Below are 17,500 nucleotides of genomic sequence, written 5' to 3' on the forward strand. Positions count from 1 at the left end.
CATATGATGTCTAGACAGGGGTACACACACACACGTGTAGGTATGTGTGTACGTGGATATCCTTGTGTGGACATCACGTGATGCTTTAAACAAACACCGCCGTCATTCAACCAATGCAATGCGTTTGCCATCTTGCTTGGAAACACGTGAGGGTTAACGACAGCTAGGGTATCCAGCCGTAGAAAATCTGCCTCAAATTCTGTCTGACTCTTGCAAGTATGGAAAAACTGGACGTTAAGTGATGATGAAGTGGATGAAAGCGATGTGTTCCGCGTGCTAATCAAAACCTACCTGTTAATAGTCATTGCTTACAGCCTTCATTTTCTTCTGCATCGTATATTTCGCATTCATCAATTGACCAATATTTTTGTCGCTCAGTTCACTTCCGCTGTTCTCTAAAGAGAAATCATAAACCAACAAATTCAGTTTCATTACCTTTTACTATAACATAACTCAGAGATATCATATATATATTTTTTATTGCTCTCCCTTTCGTAATATGTCTCTTTATCTTGAATAAGAGCTTATGCTCAAAACATTGATAGTTCTTTTACTTTTTTTACAACGTGGCATTATACATTGATTTTGCATTCATTTTTAAATTACTGATGTGTCAGCAGTGATTATTTTTCATGCTAAATTTTACCATGGAGTATACCCATAGATTTTAACCGTTTATAATATTTATAAATTAAATTTATAAATGAAATTGAAAATTAATCATAAATCTGTAAATGAGATTTATTACATGCATAAGATCACAAGACGGTCGCGGGCGGCTATCAATTTATACATCCTCAAAGTGGACTGGAAGAGAGGGATCGACTTGACAGCCGTTTCAAGTATCTTTGTATTCTCCTTAGCAATTACTTTTTCTTCATTAACTGTCAGCGATTTTGCATAACCACGACCAGCGTTTACGACCGTCTTATGTATTTAACACATTTAATTCATACACAGACGGCTAAAATGTGTAGATTTACTCCATATTAACGTTTAGTTATTAAATTTTAGATATTTTAAAATCTGAATTTTGTTCATAAAAATCGATAATAAAATCTTTGGATTATGGATCACTCCATTGTTATCCTTCTGCCATATTTTGCTTCATTCGCTGGACTGCGGCCAAACTGGAGCATCACTTTCAAGCGTTTAGTCACACAAATCGAGCACAGTGCTTCGTTTATAAGCCTGGTATTTATTTTCTCAGTGGCTTTTGCCGAACCGTTAAGTTACAGGAGCGTAAACAAACCAACATCGATAGTCAAGTGGTGTGTGGGTATCAAACATAAAGATACATTTACCCACACAGCCTCTGTGTCACACACACACATTTATATACGACTGTCTTCCACTCAGTTTCCGTCTACCAAATTCACTCAAAAAGCTTTTTGGTTGGCCTGGGGCTATAGTTAGCGAATACTTGACCAAGGGGCCACATGGTGGGACTGAACTTGAAACCACGTGGTTGCAAAGCGAACCTCTTGACCACAGCACCACGCCTTTTGTATTATATATATATATATATTACAATCCAATTCTTATGTTGACTGTCAAATATTTTGTCCGACCCACTTCGAGGTGAGGGTCATGGAAAATTTAAAATAACACAGTGTATATTTCTTTATTTTTGTGTGTATGTGGGGGAGGGGGGATCGTTTTTGCGTGCTCCCTTCACATTTGCCCCAGTTATCTGTGCATTTGACCGTTTCGGGCCCTTTCTTTGTTTTGTCCCTCGAGGATTTGCTCTTGCGCTGCTTCCATTTCAAATTGAACCCCGCTCTGGTGCCGCTGTTCGGGTGGTGTGTGAGGTGGCGTTTCGAGCGGATGGCTCTGTGCCGCCGCCGTCACCGCTGCCGCCCCGCCCCCGCCACCGCACACGTTTCCGAAGGTCACGAGTTCGCTGTGATGGTGGTGGTGGTGGTGGTGATGCTGTTGGTGGTTGTGAGACATATGTGACGGGGGTTGTGAAGACGGGAAGGGTGTCGGATGTGAAGACGGGTGGGGCGCCGACCGTGCCAGCGGCATTCCGCTGCCGAACAGTTCGTGCGGCGGCAGGTAGATTTGTAGGGCGCAGAACTGGTCCCTATTCACCGCGCTGTCGTAGTGTAAGATGCTGGGACGGGACCCCAAGGAATGTGACTCAACGACCCCTTCATTTTGGCCCAACAATTTAGGGTTACCCGTTGCACAATTAATACCACCACAGCTATTGTTGCTACTACTACTACTGCTACTATTGCTGCTGCTGCTGCTACTACTACTAATAGCATTATTACTACTACTAATACTATTGAGACTACACATGTTGTTATTATTATTCTTGATTTGTGAGATTTTCGGAGGTGTGCTGTCCATAATATTTGAAATCGACCAGATTTTCGGTTTGGTATTTTGCGGACCCTGTATCCGAACCGCCGCCGCCGCCGCCGTTGTCATTGTCGTCATCGTCGAGGAAGGCGCGGCTGGAAGCGGAAGCGGAAGTTGACTTCTCTCGGATTTCGACTGTGGTTTCTCTTTCGTCACGTCACGGCCGCACTGAACGAAGAATTTCGCCGGGTCTGCTTTGGACGAGCAGAAAACTCCGCGACCCGTTTTGTTGGCGCCGATCAGAGCAGACGCGGCCGTTGCTGGAGTCGAACTCTGGTCCATGCTATTCGAATTTGATTCATCCTCGACAGATGGTTCAGTTACAGTTTTGCTGTTGTCGTCCATCTTGTTATAATTATCGCCATCTTCGCTGTCAATACCATCACGAACATCAGGCTCACCATTATCATCGACTTTAACACGTTCGTCACCATTATTATTATTATTATTATTATTATTATTATTATGATTATTGTCGTCATCATCATCATCACCATGAACATCAACATCACGTGCATCATCATCATCGTCGTCGTCATCGTGTTCACATTCAATTTTCCTTGCAGACGATGAAACTGGAGACACAAACGGGTTTCTTTCTGGATGTGGGTGGCAGGAACTGCTCAGAGCTGGGCCTGCTATATTGAGCAGGGACGAAATCGGGTGGTAGCAAAGCCGTTTCGAAGAACTGTTAAAGTTTCCGTTTTCCTCCGGGTCATCCCGAACATTCAGAACGACTTCCGGTCGGAACTGGTTCGGTGATTCGCCATCTTTTTCGTCCAAACCGGAAACGTCGAGTCTTTCTTCTGCAAAATACGGAAAAAAATCAGAAAAAATGTATTTTTAGAACAGGAATTTAAAATAAATGGGATTAAGTCACTTATAATTCGAAAACAACAACAACATGATAGTTATTCTTTCGACCATAGGTATAAGGCCTGAAATTTTGGGAGGGGCTAAATTGATTACATCGACCGCAGTATTCCACTGGTACTTAATTTATCGACCCCGAAAGGATAAAAGGCAAAGTCGACCTTGGCGGAATTTTAACTTAGAACATAATGACGGGTGAAATACTGCTAAGCATTTCGGCCAGCGTGCTAACGGTTCCGCCAGCTCGCCGCCTTAATAATACTCTTTCTCTTTTTTTACTCTTTTACTTGTTTCAGTCATTTGACTGCGGCAATGCTGGAGCACCGCCTTTAATCGAGCAACTCGACCCCACAACTTATTCTTTCTTAGCCCAGTACTTATTCTATCGGTCTCTTTTGCCGAACCGCTAAGTCACGGGGACATAAACACACCAGCATCGGTTGTCAAGCAATGCTAGGGGTACAAACACAGACACACAAACACACACACGTATATATATTATACATATATACGACGAGCTTCATTCAGTTTCCGTCTACCAAATCCACTCACAAGGCTTTGGTCGGCCCGAGGCTATAGTAGAAGACACTTGCCCAAGGTGCCACGCAGTGGGACTGAACCCGGAACCATGTGGTTGGCTAGCAAGCTACTTACCACACAACCACTCCTGCGCCTATAATAATAATAATAATAATAATAATAATAATAAATGCCCTGATGCAGTCCCAGGCAGTGGCTCTCGTAGTTTCTGATCTTAACTGATTGAGAAGTGTTATCATGTACATTGTTTTGTCTTGGTATAAAAGATAGGCTTGTATGCAAACACGTAAGTAGCAAAATCACATTCGATTGTCAAGGAAGCTTGCAAAGGGAACTTGGCATTAACCCTGAGAAAGATGAAGAACCTGAAACCTCTGCCACAAAACAAGTAAAATGGATCAAGCAATCTGCAAAATCGAACGGGCAGAAACAAATTGATGAGCGATGGAGCCAGGAGCCTCTGCATGGACAGTATATACTTCGAAGTCGAAATGCTGATGTAGATCAATCAACAACCCATCAGTGGCTGAGAAGTTCAGGACTGAAAGCAGAGACTGAAGGTTTCATATTGGCAGCACAAGACCAAAGCTTGCTCACAGAAAACTATCAGGCTAACGTTCTTTAAAATGATTCTGACCCTTAGACATACTAATGACGCCCTGGAAAAATGGAAAAGTCTTTCACGTTTAGAACCTACGATCTTCGACAGAAAGGAACGAGGAAAGAAACCAGAAGACGGAGAAAAAATGTGCCTGTGGTTATATTAGAATTGGACTGTTGCTAAGAAGCAACCACAAGGCACCGACTCATTTTAAAAGCGCAATAGCTGCTTTCATGGGTTTTCACTGGTTTGGTGGTCAGGCTGTTAGCGTTGGTTATCACCAATAATTAGAGATCTCGGTTGAATTTGAACCCAGAGCGCAAACAGCCGGAGCAGAGGCAACACCTTCTGTGTGTGTGTATGTGTGTGTGTGTAGTCGTGTATGAATGCATATGTCCGTGTCAGTTAGGTATGTTTATATGCACACAACAAACGATGGCTTGCATAATCCATATTTATAAGTATAAATGTATATATATTCACACACACACACACGATAACAGCTGATTACATGCGTAAACTGGTAGTTCTTTACAAGACAATCACAACGAGTAAAATACAAAACAAAAACCAGACAAAAACACTGGAAACACACACGCGTATATTATTGAACAGATGCGATGGAAAGGCTATTTAAAATGCCACCTACTTTTTTCGCGATCAATGTAAACGAATATATCTCTATATAATAATATAATAATATATATTTATACATGTGTGTATGTACATATATACATATATTTATGTATGTATATATAAAAGAAAAGATTAAGTATGTATCCTTTTTATGAAAAGAAAAAAAATTCAAACAAAGCAGACGATTGCCAAACAGCCATCTTTAATTGTCTCAGGCTTGCTCAATCTTTTGTATAAATTTTGTAGCATTTGGTGTTTTTTGGAAACAGTTCCAACGGCAAGGTTATTACAACTATCCAGCTGTGTCATCAATATATATATTTATAAAAATATATATATATATAACAAAAAAAAAAGCTGGATAAGAATGGAATCAACAATTTGATGTCTTTTACTTAGAATAATACACGAGCGATGCAGGTAAGGGAATGGGTGGGGGGCGAATGACGACAGTGAAAGCGTTATTGCAAATGGCCGACTTTGCTAAACTCCATTCTCTCTTCTCTTTTTTGTCTTTTCTTTCTCAGGAAATCTCGCAGGTGTTATATGCATATATACATGTATATCTTTTTTTTTGCTCGTGGTTTTAACAATTGAAGGTCTGAATGAGAAGCTGGACCTGCGGCTTTTGTTAATTTTATAAAGAACTTTTCATGTAAATGGATCACAATCGACAAAACACATCGATTTTAAATTTCTTCTCCGCCACCCCACACCCGCCTCGCCGTTCTTTTCTTTTCTTTCTCTATTTATCTATTTTCTTTTTAAAAAATCACTACTTCTTATGTCTCCGTATCTCGTCTATCTATCTATCTATCTATCTATGTCTATCTATCTATCTATCTATCTATCTATCTATCTATCTATCTATCTATCTATCTATCTCTATCTATCTATCTATCTCTATCTATCTATCTCTATCTATCTATCTATCTATGTCTATCTATCTATCTATCTATCTATCTATCTATCTATGTCTATCTATCTATCTATCTATCTATCTATCTATCTATCTATCTATCTATCTATCTCTATCTATCTATCTATCTCTATCTATCTATCTCTATCTATCTATCTATCTATGTCTATCTATCTATCTATCTATCTATCTATCTATCTATCTATGTCTATCTATCTATCTATCTATCTACCAGTCTATCTATCTATCTATCTATCTATCTATCTCTCTCTCTCTCTCTCTCTCTCTCTCTCTATCTATCTATCTATCTATCTATCTCTCTCTATCTATATCTATATAATCCACGTTCGTACATACATAGGGAATTAGGATAAGAATAATAGCGATTACAATTAATGAACACTGTAAAGAAAAGACAACAAATTGTATGGAACACACGTGTTTGATCATTCGATGGTGAGAGAGAGAGAGAGAGAGAGAGAGAGAGAGAGAGAAAGTGAGAGAGCAACACACTCAGGCACACACACACACATTCACGTATGTGTGCGTAATATGGTGGTACATCTTCATGTTTTCAGTCTCACAGGTGCAAGCGGATAAATATTACCTGTGTATATATATAGCACACGCACACACTCACACATACACACACATCTGTTGGGTTACCAACCTTGTCTCCACTCTTTTGCCTTTAAAAACCCACTTTGCTCTTGTTATCGTCAACATCCGCCTTTCACCATGTGCAACTCGTAAACACCAGTCGTCTTTTTTCTCTTTCCCTGTTGCCCGCTCTGGGATCTTCTTCCTCTCTCTTCCTTCTTTATGTTTTCCGACGAAGAGCTCCGCTCGAAACGTCATACCTCCCTGCTTCCATCTCCTGAGCGCCTATTAATATAATACTGTAATTGTTCCTGTTGTTGTTGTTTTTTTGTTTCCCTTTTGGATTAAAATTATTAATATATATATATATATATATATATATATTCTTTTAACTTTTACCCTTTTACTTGTTTCAGTCATTGACTGCGGCCATGCTGGAGCACCGCCTTTAATCGAGCAACTCGACCCCGGGACTTATTCTTTTGTAAGCCCAGTACTTATTCTATCGGTCTCTTTTTGCCGAACCGCTAAGTAACGGGGACGTAAACACACCAGCATCGGTTGTCAAGCAATGCTAGGGGGACAAACACAGACACACAAACACAGACAACAAACACACACACATATATATATATATTATATATATATATATATATATATATATATATATATATACACGACAGGCTTCTTTCAGCCCGAGGCTATAGCAGAAGACACTTGCCCAAGGTGCCACACAGTGGGACTGAACCCGGAACCATGTGGGTTGGGAAGCAAGCTACTTACCACACAGCCACTCCTGCGTATATGTGTATGTGTATATATATATATATATATATATATATATATATATATATACACACACACACATGCGGTCACACACACATACATGCGACCACACGTTCACGCATTCGATCACATAATACATACACTACCACAAACATACAACACACTCTATCACAACCACACTGTCGCAAGCCACGCGCAAACATACACACAACAGTGTCATACAAAGACGATACAACACACTCAATGATGCCAAATAACAACGGTCACGTGACCACCACACATACATCACAACGCACGTTATCATACTAATAAACACATTATCAGACAGACACACACACACGCACACACACAACCACAGTATATAAAATGTTAAGGGTTAAAGACCCTCTTCGGCCATGAATGATCATGGAATTGTCCCCTAGAAAATTTCCCTCCGAGGTACAAATCCGTTCTGAGCTCAAATTCCACCAAGGTCGACTTTGCCTTTCATCCTTTCGGAGTTGATTAAATAACTACCAGTTATGCACTGGGGGTCGATATAATCGACTTAATCCGTTTTTCTGTCCTTGTTTGTCCCCTCTGTGTGTAGCCCCTTCTGGGCAGTAAAGAAATATGATTATTTATAGAAGACCAGCAGTCGCCTACGCATACCCCACCTCTCCACACCATTATATGTACATAGGGCAAAGGGTAAAGCCCCTTCAGTCATCAATGAGGTACAAGTCCTGTCAAGATTGTTTAAGGAAGATGCATTCCATCCTCTCCTCTCCATGCCACTGATGTTATCCTAGGGAAAGGCAAAGGGGCCGATACAGCTTGGCACCAGTGACATCACAACTCAAGTCTACAGCTGAGTGAACTGGAGCAACGTGAAAATAAAGTGTCTTGCTCAAGAACACAACCCACAGCCCAGTCCGGGAATCGATCTCACTACGTCATGATTGTGAGCCCGACGCTTGAACCACTGAGCCAAATCACACACACACACACTATCACTTGTATTTTCCATCGTCAAACACAACACAACAAACCCACCTTCATCAAACAGCGACGAGTCGTCCTTCGGATCCGAACCCCGATCCGGATAGTAGTCATGCCGTGGGTCGGAGCCGTCCTTCGCCGCCGCCACCACGTCGTCGTCGTCGTCTTTGTCCTTGCTCGACCAAGTCATTTTATTTTCCTTCTTCAGTCGGCGCCGGGCATTGGCAAACCAGGTGGACACTTGGGTGAGGGTCATTTTGGTGATAATCGCCAGCATGATCTTCTCACCCTTGGTCGGGTAAGGGTTCTTGCGGTGCTCGTAGAGCCAGGCTTTGAGAGCGTTCGTTGTTTCCCGGGTGGCGTTTTTCCGCCGGTTGGTGGCGCTGTTGTAATCTAGCGCCTGGTAACTGGAAAAAGACAGAAAGAACAAAATATATGTAGCTTGATTGTTTTACACACACACACACACACACACACACACACACACACACACACACACACACACACATACGCACACACACACACAAACACACACACACACACACACACCGTAATCCCTCGCCACATAATATTCACAAACGCTCAACGAGTTACTTCACAGATTCCGTTTACCAAATTCTTTCTGAAGGCATCTGCCTACCCGGGGCTATAATATAAGACACTGGCCCAAGGTGCCGCCGCTCTGTGGGACTGAACTCGGAAACATGTGATTGCAAAGCAAGCTCCAAAACCCACAGAGCTCTCTCTTTCTCTTTTACTTGTTTCAGTCATTTGACTGCGGCCATGCTGGAGCACCGCCTTTAGTCGAGCCCAGTACTTATTCTATCGGTCTTTTTTGCCGAACCGCTAAGTGACGGGGACGTAAACACACCAGCATCGGTTGTCAAGCAATGCTAGGGGGACAAACACAGACACACAAACACACATACACATATATATATACATATATATGATGGGCTTCTTTCAGTTTCCGTCTACCAAATCCACTCACAAGGCATTGGTCGGCCCGGGGCTATAGCAGAAGACACTTGCCCAAGGTGTCACGCAGTGGGACTGAACCCGGAACCATGTGGTTGGTTAGCAAGCTACTTACCACACAGCCACTCCTGCGCCTAATACATTTATTTTATTAAATTATTGCTTTTTTATGTTTTTGTTGAAAATCGATGAAGAATAAATTGATTGGGTGGAGGATGGTTGACAGATCATCCGTAGCGGTCTGGGGTGGTGGACGAAAAACGCAACGTGGAGGGGAAGGTTGACATTGCGGGTTTAGAGTTCTACTTACTAGCTACTGTAGGAATGTGCCGCCAAAACTGCTGGGTCGTATGTATAACAGGATGGGGGAACGGGTGCCGAACCCGCCGCTAGGGCTTTCCAGGAGTCTGTGGGACGTTCAATGTCGTAACCAGTCGCGGGAACCGGCTTCTGGTGGGAGAATAAGAAGAAAAAAATTATTAAAGAAAGCGTTGTATGGTTAACATATAGTTATATATTTAAATGTGTGTAAAATATATTGTTACAATATAGTATATAAATATTCTTTTCTACTCTAGGCACAAGGCCCGAAATTTTTTTGGGGTTGGGGGGGGGGGGGGCAGTCGATTAGATCGACCCCAGTACGCAACTGGTACTTAATTTATCGACCTCGAAAGGATGATACCACTAAGTATTTCGTCCGGCGTGCTAACGTCTCTTATTTCTTTACTATCCACAAGGGGCTAAACACAGAGGGGACAAACAAGGACAGACAAACGGATTAAGTCGATTATATCGACCCCAGTGCGTAACTGGTACTTATTTAATCGACCCCGAAAGGATGTATAGCAACATGAACAATAAAAAAATATCTTCTATTCTAAAATCTAATCTCCTACATTATATAAATATGAATAAATTCATTAAACTGTGTGGAGGAGGAGGACCTATGATGATCTGGGGGGGGGGTTATATCTTGGAAATCCGCTGGCCCAACGGTTTCCCTTAATGGCAGAATTAATCGTCAAGACTATTTAAGCATTTTGTCTGATCAAATTCATCCTATTGTTGCGGAACTGTTTCCGGAGGGGGAGACAATCTTTAAGGATGATAATGCACCAATTCACACAGCTAAAGTTATTACTGAATGGCACACACACATACACACATATATGTCTAGTGTATATATATATATTTATATATATTATATATATATATAAATATATAACGGGAAGGTTTACGAAATAAACAAAAAGTCGAAGGCAGGTGGAGTACAAACAAATAATTATATTAGTATGCGCTCAGAATAGAAATAAAACAAGTCTTTTACGTTCGAGCCTACGCTCTCGACAGAAAGATACACAGAAAAGAACAAGGAGAGAGAGAAAAAAATTGCGTGTAGGGCTAACGACCCAACATATATATATATATAATATATATATATATATACATATTATAAGTGTTGTTGGTCATATAAATTCACAACCTGACACTCCATTCTATTAAGGCGACCCTAGGAAATGAATGGTTTGAAAAAGTAGGAGTAGATCTCTATGAATAAACAGAGTCTATTCCACCAGGGTAGGCATGGGAGTTAAATGAAATTTTTATTGAGAGGAATTCGGTCTCCCTAAATTCGTAACTCTGGACTTCATCCTACTAGGGTGGGCCCAGCCCCTGAGAAATTTGATCCCTTAATGATATACAACGTTTCATTTGTTATAATAGAGATGTCGGGACCTAATAAAGAGACCTGTCATATAGTGTCTGTGTGTATCTGTGCGAGTGTGTGTGTATATACACACTCTGTTAGTGTAGTTGATACACGAAGAGAGGCAATAAGATCTTATCTGATATCGTAGTGTATATACATACATACATACATACATATATATATATATTATATATATAATATATATATTATATATATATATATATATATCATATACGTATTCTCACGCACACACTGCCAGTAATGTATGTATAATATATAATATATATATAAATATTTATATGAAATATATATATATAAGTTTCATAAATATCTTATCTGATATCGTAGTGGATATACATACATAAACATATATATATATATATATATATATTAGATATATAATCATATACGTATTCTCACGCACACACTGCCAGTAATGTATGTATAATATATATAATAATATTATATATAAATATTTATATGAAATATATATATATAAGTTTCATAAATATATATATGAAACATAATATATATATCTATATATATATATGTACATTTATGAAACTTATATATAAATATATATATGTACATTTATGAAACTTATAATATAAATATATATATGTACTTTATGAAACTTATATATATATATATATATATATATATATATATATATATATATAAGTTTCATAAAGTACATATATATATTTATATATAAGTGTCATAAATGTACATATATATATTTATATATAAGTTTCATAAATGTACATATATTATATATATATGTTTCATATATATATACATATATTCATATATAAATTTCATATATATAAATTTCTTCAGAAACAGAGGTAAGTCCATACATATTCATACATATTTTATATCCGTGCAAATGTTGAAGTGATATCTGTTTTATAACAAAGAAGATTATGAAACAGCTGTAAACGGATGAAACCAAACATCTGTTTTCTCACCTTACCAGACACACACACACACACACACACACACACACACACACACACACCACACACACACATTAAAGTTGGTTCAGCCCCACACTACCTGAAGTTCTGTGGGAGTAGAACATGTCGACATCATAATATATCCGTAGAGAAAATAAACAGAATTTAAAAGAAATTCAAAATGGTTTCTGCGTAAGAATATTCAGCCCTCCGTTTTTGTTTTTGCTGTCGCATCAACGCCAGTACTTTTATTGTTAGGTCTACTTGGTGCAGAGGACAGACAAGATTTTGGTGTCAGTCGGCATTCTGGAAGAAACGATTTTCTAGGTACCTCAGCTCTTTACGTTGGATACTACACGTGGTGGGACAGATTGGATGTTAGGGGTCACTTAGTCGGCGTTCTGTTGTTTGTTCCTTCTCGAGCCATGCCTTGGCTCATAAGGACCGGTTTCCCGGTTTCCTTGGCGTATAGGTTCCCCACCAGGACAAGACGCCGGTCCGTCGCAGGTGAGCTGCAAGATGCAGGAGGAAAGAGTGAGAGAAAGTTGTGGCGAAAGAGTCAGCAGAAGTTTCGCCATTACCTTCTGCCGCAGCCGCGTGGAGCCTAGGTGTTTCGCTCATAAACACACACATCGCCCGGTCTGAGATTCGAACCCGCGATCCCTCGACCGTGAGCCCACTGCTCTAACCGCTAGGCCATGTGCCTCCACAGTCGGCGTTCTAGAAGATATGGTATTCCAGAAACTTCCGCTCTTTGCCTTAGAATACTACATGCAGCAGGGCGGCAGATAATAAAGAAAATACTTACCAGTGGTGCGTAAAACGCCGAGGGTTCAGTCCCGAGTAAAGCAGAAGGGGACAGCCCGGTCGTCGTATAGATATGTTCCCTGAGGGATGCAGGCATGCGTGGGTATGTGGCCAGAAGGGCAGGGTGCAGTTGGCAGGTGCAGGTAGACTGGCCGGTACAAGGGTCCGTCACAATCGGTCGTCCGTTCTCGCAACACGTTGGCGACGAGGTCGATGAGGAGGTCACGGCGGCTGCCGCTGCTGCTGCTGCTGCGGCGGCTGCCGCTGCTGCTGTTGCTTGGCCTAAGTTGCTGCCGGACAGTAGTAACTAGAGAGAGAGAGAGAAAAGAGAGAGGTTAGAGATGACCCATGGTTGAGAAGAAACGTCGCATTGCATCACGGTAGCTTTCACTCTTCCTAGTTAAACATTATTAACGTCGGGCTCACAATCATGTGATAGTGAGTTCGAATCCCGGACCGGGCTGCGTGTTGTGTTCTTGAGCAAGACACTTTATTTTCACGTTGCTCCAGTTCACTCAGCTGTAGAAATGAATTGTGACGTCACTGGTGCCAAGCTGTCTCGGCCCCTTTGCCTTTCCCTTGGCGTGGGGAGGAGAGGCCGGTATGCATGAGCGACTGCTGGTCTTCCATAAACAGCCTTGCCCGCACCTGTGTCTCGGAGGGGGAACTTTCTAGGTGCAATCCCACGGTCATTCATGACAGGAACCGGTCTTTACCCTATTTACACTAAGAAATGTTCTCCAGAAAATTTAGCAAACACCAGAAACGTAAGCGAGCAAGACAAATGGAAAGATACAAAAGTGAAACATTTACTCTTTTATTTGTTTCAGTCATTTGACTGCAGCCATGCTGGAGCACAGCCATTAATCGAGCAACTCGACACCGGGACTTATTCTTTGTAAGCCCAGTACTTATTCTATCGGTCTATTTTGCCGAACCGCTAAGTGACGGGGACATAAACACACCAGCATCGGTTGTCAAGCAATGCTAGGGGGACAAACTCAGACACACAAACACACACATATATATATATATATATATATATATATACACATATATACGACGGGCTTCTTTCAGTTTCCGTCTACCAAATCCACTCGCAAGGCTTTGGTCGGCCCGAGGCTATAGTAAAAGACACTTGCCCAAGGTGCCACACAGTGGAACTGAACCCGGAACCATATGGTTGGTAAACAAGCTACTTACCACACAGCCACTCCTAAGCCTTGTTTATGATTAATCTCTATATTTGTTACTTTCCGTTTGTCTTTCTTGCTTACGTTTCTGCTGTTTGCTAAATTTTCTGGAGAACAATTCTTAGTGGTTAAGGCCATAGTGGATCTACTTCTAGCATTAGGGTTGTCACATAGTGATTATCCCTATCAAATATATACATATATATATATATATACATATATATATATAATATTATATAATATAATATATGTATGTATACACACATTATACATATATATGTTTATCTACTAGTCTTGTCTTTAGCTATCTGTCTATGTACACACACACAATACATTATATATATTTCGTATATTATCTATTTAGACATTTAGCTACACATAATCATATATATATATATGTATTTGTGTGCATATATATGTATTTGTGTGTGTATATGTGTGTGGATATGTATGTGTAAATGTATGCATATACAGTATGTGTGTGCGTGTATGTGAATGTACGTACGTATGCGTGTATATACACATTTATACATATTTATAAATACCTCTATCTGCTTACATTTTATTGTATACATATGTCTGCTTATCTTTGTATCTGTGTGTCTGTGCATACACCCATCCAAACACACAAACCCAAGTGCTGATGATGTATAAGTAATGCGAACATCTCCGCGTAAGTGACGGTCGGCTGGTTTCTAACGACCGACCTAAACAGCCTTGATAACCACACGAAACAGGTAAAATACGAAAATATTAATCACCGAACAGACATAATAATTGACTGAGAAATCTTCACTAACTTATGACAAATTCGCTAACTTATGACAAATGTACACAATCTGGCGCCTTGTCAGCGGGCGGGAGGACCTACACGACACGAGGCGAACGGTAGGAGGTCGAATCTATGTACTCGAGTCTGGAGTATGGACGGTTACGGTAACCACTGGAGCGTTGGCAGGGCAATACAGACAACCCCTGTAAGATTTACGATGGGATATCATCACCTCTGATACCCAGGATATAATATATATATGTGTGTGTGTGTAAGTATATATATATAATATATATATATATATATATATATATATATATATGTGTGTGTGTGTGTGGTGTGTGTATGTATATAAGCTTCGTGCAATGGCCATACTCGATAACGAGGAGGAAGCTATAATATATATGCATGGTTGCTGTTGTATATTGTGTGTATGTGCATGTGTGCGTGTTTGTTATACATGTATGTGCGTGTTAACAGCGTTTATTATATATATATATGTATATATATATATATATATATCCCTGGCTTTCTTCCTTGCTCTGTTACGATGGGGTCAACGATGTGTTATGCGGCGGTCTTACGGAAGGCTCGTATGTCTGAATGTCTGGCTGTTTGCTTATTTGTCTGTTTGTCTGTCTGACTGTCATAGTGTGTGTGTGTGTGTGTGTGTGTGTGTGTGTGCCCGTGGTGTGCTTGTATGACTCTGTTTGTGTGTAGACCTGTGTGTGTGTGGTTCTATGTGTCTGGCGGTTTGTGAGCCTATCAAGAATCGGTTGGCCTGCTTCAGCATACCTTTTTTGAACACTATATAAGTCTACACACGCACACACTACGTATATATATATATATAGAGAGAGATATATATATAGATATATATACATACATACACACACACACACATATATATAATATATATACATATACACACACACACACATATATATATATATATATATATATATATAATATATAATATATATATACGTGTGTGTGTGCTCAATGGCCCAGTGGTTAGGGCAGCGGACTCGTCGGAGGATCACAGTTTCGATTTCTAGACCGGGCGTTGTGTGTTTATTGAGCGAAAACACTTAAAAGCTCTACGAGGCTCCGTTCTGAGTTCAAATTTCGCCGAGGTCGACTTTGCCTTTCATCCTTTCGGGGTCGATTAAATGAGTACCCCTTCTACGTTTAGCCCCTTGTGGGCAATAAAGAAATAAGGAATGCCGGAGCAGTAAAAGTGCTAGAAAGCAACAACAAAACTGTTACAACAACAACGGTTTGATCAACGACAACAGCAAGAGCAACAACAGCAATTGCATCAGCAACAACATCAGCAGCAACTACATAAATAGCAGCAGTAAGAAAAACACCAACAGCAACAACAACCACAACAACGACTGCATGCCGAGTCGTCGATCAACTTTGCTGTTCCAACACCAACATCACTAACACTTCATTAGTTCCAGCATGTAAACCAATAAACCAACTCCTACTGCTCCTCTCTCAATTCCTCCCCCCGTCTACTACTACTTCAACCACCATACGGTTCTACCCCACCCCCCGGATTGTCCTACATCCCACCACCGTACCCGGTTGTCAAGGAACGACGACCAGTAAGCGCATGCAAGTGACTTGGTTTCTGTGTTTAAACTTCCTTTCTCTTCTTCCTATGTTACTTTTTATTCGGTTGTTTTGTTAACACACACTACTGAACGGCCGGCTTTTGTTTTCGCCATGTTCATTCATATATTTAGACTGGGTAAACGAACGGGAACGATTGGAGAGCTGGCATGGTGCTGTTTGTATATTGTGTGTGTGTATGTGCATGTGTGCGTGTTGTTATACATGTATGTGCGTGTTAACAGCGTTTATTATATATATATATGTATATATATATATATATATATATATTATATATATATATATTATATATACACACACACACAAATAAAATGCCGCTCGTGTTGTCTTTTTGTGTTCATTGACTAATGTATAAACACACATACATACATCACACACACATATATATATATATACATAACATATATACATATCTGTACACACACACACACACACACACATGTATCTTGTCTCACTCATTAGACTTCTGTCATGCTGGAGCACTTCCTCGAAGAACTTTTAGTTGAATGAATCGACCCCCGGTACTTATTCCATCGGTCTCTTTTGCCGAACTGCTAGGTTATGGTAACGTAAGTACACCAAAACCGGTTGTCAAGCAGTGGTGGACACACACACACATATGTACGACAGGCTCCTTTCGGTTTCCGTCCACCAAATCCACTGACAAGATTTTGGTCGGCTCGAGGCTATAGTAGAAGACACTTACCCAAGGTGCCACGCAGTGGGACTGAACCCGGAACCATGTGGTTGGTAAGCAAGCTACTTACCACACAGCCACTCCTACGCCTATATATATATATATATTATCTTAATTTGTTTCAGTCATCAGACTGTAGCCATGCTGGGGCACCACCTTGAATTTTAATGGATAGAATAGACCCCAATATTTATTTTCTTCAAAGCCTAGCACTTATTCTATCGGATTCTTTTGCTGAACTGCTAAGTTACTGAAACATACACACACACACAAGATGGACTTCTTTCACTTTCAATGCACCAAATGCACACACAGGGCTTTGTTGGCCTGGGGTTGTAGTAGAAGACACTTGCCCAAGGTGCCACGCAGTGGGACCGAATCCGGAACTATGTTGTTGGGAAGCAAGCTTCTTACCACACAGCCATGACTA

The 17,500-nt window shown here is 40.4% G+C and overlaps 1 protein-coding gene across 1 annotated transcript in view; it reads right to left on the reverse strand.

Moving 5' to 3' along the window:
* Window positions 1-462: 462 nt before the first annotated feature.
* Window positions 463-17,500, reverse strand: part of LOC115226048 (hybrid signal transduction histidine kinase G) — a 25,270-nt gene continuing 8,232 nt past the window's right edge. The window contains exons 3-6 of the mRNA XM_036514811.1: window positions 12,766-13,071; window positions 9,595-9,734; window positions 8,361-8,713; window positions 463-3,176 (exon numbers count right to left, since the gene is read on the reverse strand). Coding sequence (XP_036370704.1) covers window positions 1,690-3,176; window positions 8,361-8,713; window positions 9,595-9,734; window positions 12,766-13,071 — 2,286 coding nt within the window. The 3' untranslated portion in view covers window positions 463-1,689. The remainder of the gene's footprint in view (window positions 3,177-8,360; window positions 8,714-9,594; window positions 9,735-12,765; window positions 13,072-17,500) is intronic.

The sequence above is a fragment of the Octopus sinensis genome, linkage group LG29 (genome assembly GCF_006345805.1).
Source record: "Octopus sinensis linkage group LG29, ASM634580v1, whole genome shotgun sequence".
Taxonomy (NCBI): Eukaryota; Metazoa; Mollusca; class Cephalopoda; order Octopoda; family Octopodidae; genus Octopus; species Octopus sinensis.